The sequence below is a fragment of the Hippocampus comes genome, unplaced genomic scaffold, assembly GCF_001891065.2.
Source record: "Hippocampus comes isolate QL1 unplaced genomic scaffold, H_comes_QL1_v1.1 scaffold104, whole genome shotgun sequence".
Taxonomy (NCBI): domain Eukaryota; kingdom Metazoa; phylum Chordata; class Actinopteri; order Syngnathiformes; family Syngnathidae; genus Hippocampus; species Hippocampus comes.
Window position 1 is genome coordinate 4,073,956 of NW_017806072.1, and position 11,585 is coordinate 4,085,540.

Consider the following 11,585-nt stretch of genomic DNA (forward strand, 5'->3'; position numbering starts at 1 on the left):
AGTCCAACGTATTACAGAACAACATTTTCCAAGTAAATTAAAGTTGATTGATCGCATGTTACAAAATATTATGTAGTCTAAGCATCACTGACTGGAAAAAAAATGCCAATTGAGGGCCTGTGTGACCCCTGGGGATATAAATATCTTTTTTGGTGGGGGAGGGAGCGTATGAAAATTAAGTGTAACTACACACCAACTACAGTAGGTGGCAGTGGCACTCTCATTGTCAGAGTTTGCGCTGGGAGTTTCAGAGCTAAGGTGTCTTGGCAACTAGCATGTGCATACACGTCACAGAACAGGAGATATGAAGGTCAGTGAACAAACCCCTTAAGAGACACCATTGTAAATATGTAACTGGGATGAAAAGAAAGATGGAGAGATTTTAAAAATCTATTTTGAATTATTCTTTGTTGTAAATTGATCTGTATTTATTTTGTTTTCTCATCATGATAATAAGGGTGCAATGTCATGCAGAGGTGTACTTATCACTAGTCAAATGATACGATAGCCGCAGCGGAGAGTTGTGGGGCCATGAAATATTTTCTTCTTCATTCGGTGGGGGGCGTAACAGAAAAATTGGGATGATAGGGTGATGCTAGAAATCCAGAAACAAATGGCTGGTTTAGCTTTTTTCATTTTATTTCCTTCTGTCTGGTGTGTTCTTTTATAAGTTTAAAAAAAAACATGCCACTAAAGCTTTAGGTAGAAAATGCAAAAAAAAAAAAAAAAAAAGTTAAAAAAAGTGAATGTGTTGAAAACTATTAAATCATGCCTTTTCTTGCTGCCACCCAAGCAAACCTTGTTGAGCTGAAATAACAAATTCATGTACCGGGCAAATATGTCTTACTGCTGTGAGCAGCAGAGAAGATGACATCATGCTTTGTGCAAGTGGATTCCTAGTAAGTCCTCAAGCGTCATGACATCATTGCTGCATCATCATTAATTGACACTCTTGTGTTCTCACCAGTCAATTCACCAAAAGGATGCGGACCCCTTTGAAGCGAAGGTGAAAAAGGAAAGGAATCAAGGGGTCCTTAGAAAGAACAGGCCTCTCTTTGTGCTCCAGTAAATCTCAGGTCAGGCAACTGCTGCTGTGATTGAAAGGCTGCCAAAATAAAAGCAAGCCTCTTATTTACTGCTTTAAGTATGACATAGCTGATTGAGCCACCACTTTTTTTTTTCCATTTCCACTCTCTTGTTTGACATTTGCAGTGAGTGTGTCTGCATGGCCCAGAAGCTCCGAGGAAAGGGGTGAAGGCCATTGTTAAGGTGTTGCTATGGTTACCGCACCCATAGACAATGCTGCATTAAAGGCTGCATTGAATCCTGAAGTGCATGTACTGTGAAACGGCCACATACGCTCTGAAGGTGTTGTCTCGCAAAAGCATTTACTTGAAGTTGAAGAATCATTTTTACACCGCCATCAGTTAAAGAGCATCAAACAGGCTACATGTTGCAATTTTCACTTTGAATCCTATCTCTTGTGTTGGAATGCTTGAGTTTTTAACTTTCTGGGTTGATGCGTTTTCGCTTCTTAACCGAGACATCTTTTCAGTGTGAGGTTCAGTGGGAGTAAATGAGAGAAGAAAAAGGATGTTTGCCCCCGTAACTGTGCCCCCAGCGCGAGCCCCCTCATACCACCCTTGTTGTCATGCACAGGCACTCTCCCTTTGGAACAGAACTTGGCTGGCAGGACAACAGCCATGTGTTTTTGCTCCACACTTTGAAAAACTTTTCAGTTGTGTGGGTTTCTGAGAATGAGAGCAAAGAGGAGGGGGCCGAGAGTGGCAAAAGTGAGATATGGAGCGTAGAAGGAGCTGCAGTCCAAAACCAGGTGGTATTGATTTAGTGATTCGATTTTCAAGATAAATCTAGTGTACAGCATTTGGGATCAGCCAACATACAGAATTGCAGGTAAGTGCACTCTTTTTACCTTCATCTTATTGTGTGGTCCAAATTGGCTGAGTTTTCATTTCTTCAACACTGTGTGTAAGTCTTCAGCCACCATTGATTTGTTTCTTCCTCTCTTCACCAATATTTAACATTAAAAACGGGCGCATCTTGAATTTGGAGCCAGGGCAAGTCCAGTCTAGTGATGGCAATGCGTCACACTTGGCGTTCCAGCACACACAAAGCTGCCTCGTCCCTGATGCACCTGATAATTTGGTAACAGAAAGTAGACCACGCTCAGCGCAAAAAGGGGCACATCTCCATTTTTGTGCTGGGGAAAGTCTATTGTAGTCTGTTTGTGAGTTTGGTACATCACGCTGCACGTTGATTGGCATTTCTGCAGACCGAGGGCATTTTCTTTTACACTCTCGCCACATCTTGCAATACATTGGAAAAATATACTAAATTTTAGACTATCTACAATCACATCTATCTTGAGGTGCAGATATTATAATAACGTGATTTTAGTGTACATTATATGATTACGGCGGAGGCAGACAGATTCGGCATCGGCGTCATGGATGTCATCGCATTTCATTCATAAATCTGACAACAGCATAATTTTAGAAATTAATTCATTTTAATTATTTTCTGTCATCACTATGATATTGAAAATATTTTAATAGCACAACCCTGACTGCGCAGCACAACTTGTGGGATTTTGGGCAGGGGCAGGTGGATGTTGCTGGTCGTGGGTGCAAAACAGTCTCCAATTGCTTACCTCACATGTGCGGCTGAGTACGTCATCCGCAAGTGGAGATCTTGCAGTTTAAGTAAGATCAAGCGCAGCTTGACATGTGCTGATGTTTTTTTTTTCCAGAGATCCCACACTGAGCCCTCTGTCATACATCCCACAGGATCATAGTTTAGTTTTCCCCCTCCTTTTTTCATTCTTTTTTTTCAGCTAAAAAATGTGGTGCCGCCTGGCGACTTGTCCCACCATGTTGGCATCATTGTCTTCTGTTCTTGGAAGGGTTGAAAATGTTAAATGAATTTTTCTGTTCTGTACCCGTGACATGTGCAATGACAATAAAATTCGAATTCAACTTCAACATGACCCGAAAATATGCCAAATGTCATGGTGAAAATGTGAAGAATAACCAATTTTTCAATAAAGATTCGGTAAATTTCCCATGGGTCACGTACACACAGTACTTCCAAAAAGGCATGTTCCTTGCAAATGCAGCATAAGTGAAAAGGGAACTAAACAGATTCACACGCAAATCTACCAATCACAAATTTCTATGCTCTTTTAGTTTTTAGATTTTGTATATCAACTAGCAGTCGCAGTGATGCAGCGCGAGGAGGTGTCGGCACGAGAGGAGTTCACCTACAGCCCCATGTCCACTCTGGAAAGAGGCAGTGGCTCGCTGGGAAGACGAGGTAGCAGGGGAATGGAGAGGAGAGTGGACAGGGGGGAGCAGGATGTGTCCGAGCGGGACAGCTACACTGTGGATGTGAGGGCCAGTGACCTGCAGCTGGCCCAGCCGGAGCCTCGAAAGCACCCCTGCTTCAGCTACAGGGCCTGGCTCTACAGCGTCCTCATAGGGGTAAGAGGAGGCAGATGATAGGATTCACCTCTTCAGGCTCTTCCACACAAGTTTTAAAAGCTTGGCATGGTCTCTTTCAATGCGGAAGAACCTCGCTCTTGAAAATTTGGGTGTGATGGTAACAAGAATCTTATTCTCTGCTTCTTGGTTATGTTACAGTACAATGAGCAAAAGTCATTACCTGTGCTCATTAGGTTTCTTGTTGAAGCAATGCTGCAATTTACAGTAAGGCATATGGGGGGGGGGGTATTAATTACCAAGCATTGGTTATTCATTACTTTACTTTGTTAACAGTTTGCTCAGGCTGAAGAGCAAGAGCAAGAGCAACCTCCTGCATGCCAAATGGGGAGCCCATTTATCTGCACCGCATTTCCCCTTTTTAAATAATACTGTATATTGTAGCATATCATTAATATTTCTTCCAATAAGGCACGTATTTACCCATAAAGAAGAGACTCATGGTGACCACAGCATTACAAACTATTGATAGTGACATTACTACACTTTACATGAAAAAACATTATAAATCTGGCAACTTTATTATGAAGAGGCAACATATGTGGACAGCTGGGATAGGCTTTGGGCTTATCCTCGTGAGGATAAGTGGGTTAGAAAATAGATGGACGTATGGAAATATACAGGGTGTCCATAAAGTCTCTTTACCATTTCAAAAATTTATTAAAAATGCAATTGATCAGATATTTTATTCAGATTTGTTCGATTGTATTCAGTGTTTATTAAAGTTTAGCCCAAAGGTGAATGTGTGGTGTGGGATCATGTGCAATTGAATAATTGGTCCATTTTTCTTCACTGAGACATCAATTTCTGCAAATGTTTACCTTTACCTTTTAATGGAATATGTGGCACCACAACTGAATGACCTTCAACCAACCAGCATTTTTCAGCAAGATAGTGCACCACCACATTGGGGGCTGCATGTTCGTGGGTTCCTCAATTAAACATTTGTAGATCGGTGGATTGGAAGGCATGGACCGATTCCTTGGCCGCCATGTTCACCAGATATCACTCCCCTAGACTTCTTTTTATGGGGCTATGTTAAAGATATCGTGCATCGAACAAATATAAGGGACATTACTGACCTAAAGCAAAGGATGACTGATGCCATTGCCATAATTGACGAGGGTATGCTACAGCCAGCGAACATGGCAAGAAATCGAGTACCGTCTTGATGTGCTTCGTGCAACTAATGGTGCCCATGTCGAAGTGTATTAAAAGAGGTTAAAAAAAAAACTTTAATAAACGCTGACTACAATATAACAAATCTGAATAAAATATCTAATCAATTGCATTTTTAATAATTTTTTGAAATGGTAAAGCGACTTTATGGATACCCTGTATATGTAAATTGTAGTTAATTCCCTCAAATTTTCCAATGGAAATGTTTTGGTCAGAGTAACTTGCACATTGATGACATCGAATGTATAAGAACACAATTATGGTGTTATCTCTTGCCTTTGTTAATGCCAATGCCCACCTGAATGGGTGCCTGTACGTGGTCACAGGGCAGTCTACTCATCACCTCTGGGTTCTCTTTGTACCTGGGAAATCGCTTTCCTGTTGCCATGGACTACCTGCGCTGTGCTGCAGGCTCAGTAAGTGAAATCACATTCTTAGCTATTCCCTTCTGACTGGCTTTGAACTCAATATAAATGCCATTTGCAACAGAAAAGATGTATTTAAGAGTTTGCACTTATTTTGAACTGTGTGATTTTTCTTTACAGGGCATACCAGCAGCAATTGCTAGCTTTGCTATTGCCAAGAACAGACATATTTCAGTAAGTTATGCATAGGACTAAAGACACATTAATTTCAATTAATGCCAACCTTTTTTTTTTTTTTTAATAACACCTTTCATCCAGATATGGCGCGTGTCTTATAGCAGTGCTTCCCAACCTTTTCATGAGCAGAGGCATGTGCTTTGCATTAGAAAAATCTTAAGGCATGCCACCAAACAAAAGCGTCAGAAAGTGACACGGCATGGCTCAGTGGTAGAGTGACCCAGAGGTTGTCGAAGTGTCCTTGAGCAAGATACTGAACCCCCAGTTGCTCCTGAGGCAGTGTCATCAGGAGGTAAATGAGTAAAATAGTGTAAAGCGCTTTGAGTTCCGGAGGTAGAAAATTGCTATGTGAGTGACAGCCCATTTACCATTACAAAAATAACATCTACTAAAATAATTGTGATCGTGTACCAATGAACTCGTAAATATAATTACTTAGTGTGAATTCTGGGCCTGTTTAGGAGAAGATAACACTAATATTCTGTTGTATGAATGGAAAAGGTGCATGGATACACATGGTTAATTGTGCCTTCTGCCATCTAGTGGAAGGGCACTGAATTGTTCTTCCAGTCACTACATTCCTGCCATAGATAAATTAACAAACGTACTTTTACTTTTATAGGAAATAAATACACATTTTTGACAACTGAAGTGGAATTGGATACTTTCCCCGTGGCACACGTGACGATGTTTTTACAAAATATGTGCTGTGTTGGAAATATATTGACTTATGTATGTTTTCATGTTTTTTCAAGGTGTCAGATTTCCAGGTGGTCTATGTGTCAACTTTTGCAGTAACGACCACCTGCCTGGTTTGGTTTGGATGTAAACTGGTCCTCAGCCCTTCAGCTGTCAATGTAAAATCATCCTCAGACTTTAAATTAATCGCATATGAACATCTCGTCGATGTAAACTATTGCAGTCCATGTTCTTGTTCATTGTCTTTTCTACTTCGTATTCTACTGCCTAGATCAACTTCAACCTCATCTTGATGATTTTGCTGGAGGTGTTGATGGCTACGACTGTCATCCTGTCAGCTCGCTCCGGAGAGGATTGCTGCTGCCACAGAAAGGTGCGTGTGTGTCCATCTGATGTTATCCTCCACAAAGATCACGTACTTCTGACTATTCCATTTTATAATCCTTCCACCAGTCTGAGACAAACCAACGAACGTTGGTTACAACCCCTGCAGTATTCCCCACTCGTCTCCTCAAAGCCTACTCTGTGAGTTGCTGCCAGCCAGACTGACATTCTTTTCATGCTCCACGGCTCTCTGTGACGGAAATCTATCTGTGGCAGGTGATCGAAGTCATTGTAGGAATCTCCGCTGTGTTTGGAGGTATCATTGCGCTCAACATGGATGCCTTGCTGCCCGGCCCTTACTTGTCCGTCACATTTTTCTGGATACTTGTGGCTGTAAGTTCTGTTCGCTTTTTACAAGAAAGATAGTAACTGGGTGGTGTGGTAACTAATAGGCAGTGAGGGAATGTATTATTTCAAATCCCAACCAATACAGTAGGGTACATCCCTGAGTGAAAATGTCCAAATCGGCCCATTTGGCCATTTTTTTTTTCTTTCCCATTGTTCTGTCACACTGTAGTGGTACAAGGTTTCGGGTATGAATAGGGAGCAGTTATATTAGAAGACAGTTATTGGAAGTTCAGTACCACCTTATGGCAAAGAACTTTGAGGAAAGTCAACTTTATTATCACCCAATTTGTACAGATTAAGGTTACTTTATAAAGTGTATTGTCTAAATTTACATGCTTCTTTTTTTGATATAGAACAATGGGAGTTTGGAGAAGAGCATTGGAAGAAGTCCATTGGCTGTCCATTAAAAAAAAAAAAAATCATTAAAAATAGCCTATTCCATGCACTGATATGTAGTAGAATCCCTTGAAAGTGTGGAGAGCATCAGTTGCTAAGCTTTTTGAAGCTGAGAGCTACTCAAGTGTGAAAGGCTCCCAGTTTGATGCACACTTTAACAATACATTTTCTGAAATTACCTGTAATGATGTTATCATTCATTAATTGATGATATTCACTGATGTGAAGACACTGATCATGTGTATGATTTCTCACAATAATTGGGAAACGGATAAAAATGAATATACAACTTTTATTTCTACACATCTCTGCCAATGGCCACATTTTTGAATGATCAATTTTTAAAATACTGTCAACCCAGGTTATCACAATGTCCCATCACTGGTGAACTATTTTTAGAAGAGACCCACGGGCTATTGCTGTGGACCCTTTGGGCTACTCGGTGCCCGCGGACGCCACGAGGTGACTCCTGATATAGAGGATTGGTTGGTGTTCAGAGAGTAAACTCCAGGATGAGCGAATTTCATTGCTTCTCATGGACTATAATAAAACAGAGAAAGCAGCTGAGGTTTATATCAATGCCGTGTCTCTGGGCCTTGTCACTTATTGCACATATTGGATGTGATCTGTTCATGTTTGCAGTGTTTTCCAAGTGCAATCGCCAGTCATGTTGTGTCAGAATACCCGAACAAATGCCTGGTGAGTATAACATAGCATTGTACTCTATTAATATAATTTATGCCTATTTAAAGCGTGGCTTAAAATAAATAAATACATTCTCCCACCAAGTATAACTTGTACACCAAGTATAACTTGTACACAGTTGCCTGGGCTTCAAAGATACAGTTGAAGAGTACCAAAATAACTGTTGGTGTATAGTACATAAAGGGTGGAGCTTGAAAGACTGTAGGCTGTCGATTGATGGATAGGCAAGTGCTACTTCCATGGGACAACAGCAATGGAATGGAAACAACACACTTAATTATTTTTCATAAGTCTTTTTTATCCCCTGTCATTCAACATCCCATCACTTTAACACCTTTTATGGCACACTAGGCCCCGAGTGTATTTTATGAGGAAGTTAATAGGGACCCGCTTGTGACTTTATGTATGAATACATCTCCCTTTGAAGACGTATTCTTCAAGCTTTGCTTTCTCTTTGGTGTCATTCAGGTGGAGGTGCTGATCGCCATCAGCAGTGTGACATCTCCTCTCCTCTTTTCAGCCTCCGGCTTCCTCTCTTGTAGTGTCATCAGCTTTATTGACATTTTTCTACACGAAGTGCCGACAGCCAAGGTGAGTTGGATGAATCTATTTATCTCTGACTACTTTAGAAGCACAAATCCCAAATAAGTAGTAATAAGAATCACTTATTTCCACACGGCCATGTTCCAGCAATCCTACGACATCTTGCTGCTGATTCTGCTGGTGTTATTGCTGGTACAGGCCATTTTAAATTCCGCCACCGTGGTGCACTGTGCCTCCTACAAGAGTCAGCTCCGCTTGAGGGCAACACAACAGAGTGATGACAACATGGGAACTTCCAGCCAGTACTGTGGGGTATACGCTGAACACAAAATTCCCATATGTCATCTTTTTTTTTGTTGCCTCTCACTTCTGATTCCAATGTTCCCTAAAAATTAATGTTAATCCACACCCTAGGTATTATATGTTTTGCCATACTAATGCATGCTCTTTACCCGTTATTCTATTGCTCCTCTCTCTCCCAGCAACCATCCAATGGAGTGCTGCAGAACTTCACTAAAGACAGAACCCGGAAGGCAGTTATGGTGCAAATCACTCACTGACTACAATACATGAAAATGAAACTTTAGAGGTGTAAAAAATGTTAAGTAAAAAAAAAAAAAAAAAGAATCTGTTCTGAAATCTGAATTATATTGTGATTAGAGAAGCAAAGGGGAATATATAAAAGTTGTTATATTTGTAGTCCCCAACACATTGGATTAGACTCTTTGGTTCTACAGGATGTCATCTGCACTAGATCTTGATTTTTGTTTGTTTCCTACTAAAGGACAAATCATATATTTAATCTGCAGCATCTATTTTTTTTTTTTTGTGTTGGAACAGCAGGGTTATGGCAATGATGGTATTATTATTGTGTATGTTTGCACTTTTCACAAGGACATGGTGTAAAACACAGTATTACAAGTTCGTGTACTTTCATTGTGTTTTAGATCTTTAAATGTATGTTTTGAGTTCTTCAATACAAGGTTGAACATGCTTTCCACAGCATACTGTAAAACGTTTCATTATAAGTATGTATACACAACAAATAAATTAACTGGAATGTCCAAGGATAAATGTGCAGTAAGTGTGCACCAGAGTATTTGGGGTTTATGATTTGCTTACACACATTAGTTGGACCGTTTTTGGGAAAGACCTTGGATTGCCTTTGACCAAAACATTGAACCCAGCATGTCAATGTCACTCTAGCACCATTAATAATAATAATAATGATGATGATGATAATAATAATAATAATAATAATAATAATAATAATAATAATAATAATATGTTATGGTTGTTGATAATCTGCAGAATTAATGTAATTAAAACATGAATATACTTGTTTTATAATTAAAATTATTTATTATTACCGTCACGGCAAGTCCACATGATCATCATAAATTTGAGTGCGCTCAGCAAAAGGAAGAGACAGTATTTAGGTGTGACATTCAGGATGAGGAACATCTTTTCTAACCGGCACAAACCGGCTTGAGGAGGGAAGCTGACTGACTTGTGGCTTGTCATGAGCATCGGGGCCACCTCCGCATAGCAGAGAAGGGAGTTCAATTTGAGAAAATAGCAACTTTTTGGCGATGGTGTTCAGCAAGGATGCTGCATTAATTACTCATCTCAGCAAATGATGGAAGTTGTCCTGAAGACCTTATACGATTTTTACCCCAGTCTACCTATTTCATTAAATCAATGAAAACCACAACTGCAACTAACGTGATGGTAATGTATTCCAGGGTAATGTATGAATCATGACTGTATGTCATCTGGGCTAAAAGGCTGTTTTGAATAGGCTACTGTACGATGGCCACGTCCAGCTATATATACAGTAGACCTATCTTCATATCCAATACATGAACTATAGTTCTGATAATAATGCTAACCTTTTCAATGACACTGTCAGAATGGATATGGTGAAAACCATTCAATACCCTCAAAATTCTTGAAAACTGTGCCCTAACAGTCAAACAAAACTTGTGAGTTCAAACTACCAATATAGTGTCATCAAGTAATTTATCTACATATCTCAGGAGAATGAGATCTTTGGCTATTTTGTGTGTGTGTGTGTGTGTGTGTGTGTGTGTGTGTGTGTGTGTGTGTGTGTGTGTGTGTGTGTGTGTGTGTGTTTAGTTTTTTTTTTTTTTTTTTCTGATGCCACAGCAGAAGAGAAAACATGGGAGGACAACCATAAAATTATAATTGGAATTTCTAGTATTGAAAATGTAATCTGGCTGTTCAGTGTAAACAATACAAATTATTAGGTTGCAACGGCATATACAAATTAATTTGACCATTTGATATAGAGTAATAATTTAAATGGTGTGAAGATGGTTCAGACTCTTATGGAAATGAACAGAGAAGCCGATGAAGGAACTATTTCCTACTTCTGCTCCCCGTGTCAGTCATGTTGAAAAGGTACAGTATACAGTTTACGTTTCCTTATACAGTACTTGTATGACAGCAACATTAATATTTATCTTAAAATGCTGCCATCATAGTTGAGGGCTTTATGATAGAAACAGTTTGTCATATTTAAAATTGCTTTTAGTTAAATAATTATTAATAATTTGAATACTGTGACAACTACAATGCATAGTATGATGATGATGATGATAATAATAATAATAATACCTCATTTACAGAGTCAACCAAAACTGTCTTTGTGGTGTCAAACTATATTATAATGTACATAATGACTATTGTAGTCCTATTTATTTATTTCCCTAATGAATAAAATCTCTCCAGGAAAAATGCAATGCAAAGATACACAATTGCAAACCATAATAGGCATTCATAGTAGTTGTCTGAACAGGTAATTATCATACATTTATGACAGTTTGTAGAAAATGATAGGATTTGACACAATGACACTATCATTTAATGCAATTAAGAGTTAGCCTATACTTTCAAGCTACTTAAGTGTTCCACCCCCGCAATTTAGACCAACCATCGGAAGCTTACAACCATGGGCGTCATTAGGCCTATTTTAGGGAGGCTTCAGCCTCCCTAAAAATGTCTTTAGCCCCCCTAAATAATTTCATTGCATTATTTAAAAAAAAGTATTATTTATTTTTCCTGTACTTTTGCTAATATATTGCATCAAATTCAACGTAATGTGGCCATTTTAAATTATATTTCGATAACCTGCCATCATTGTGATGTTAAATCTCCCAGGTTTCCTGAACGCAACAGGTGTTGCGTT

General features: G+C 39.3%; 1 protein-coding gene across 2 annotated transcripts; it reads left to right on the forward strand.

Moving 5' to 3' along the window:
- The first annotated feature begins 842 nt into the window (after positions 1-842).
- On the forward strand, positions 843-9,295 carry mlc1 (modulator of VRAC current 1). Of its 2 annotated transcripts, XM_019893912.1 has the most exons (13): positions 843-1,914; positions 2,620-2,723; positions 3,207-3,500; positions 5,024-5,113; positions 5,243-5,296; positions 6,055-6,156; positions 6,270-6,371; positions 6,452-6,523; positions 6,599-6,715; positions 7,769-7,825; positions 8,300-8,422; positions 8,522-8,686; positions 8,857-9,295. In XM_019893912.1, exons 3-13 carry the CDS (start codon positions 3,243-3,245, stop codon positions 8,932-8,934), a joined length of 1,218 nt encoding a protein of 405 aa, XP_019749471.1. In that variant the 5' UTR covers positions 843-1,914; positions 2,620-2,723; positions 3,207-3,242; the 3' UTR covers positions 8,935-9,295. The 2 variants fall into 2 exon arrangements, with proteins under 2 accessions (XP_019749471.1, XP_019749470.1); XM_019893911.1 differs by lacking the exon at positions 2,620-2,723.
- The last annotated feature ends 2,290 nt before the right edge of the window (positions 9,296-11,585 follow it).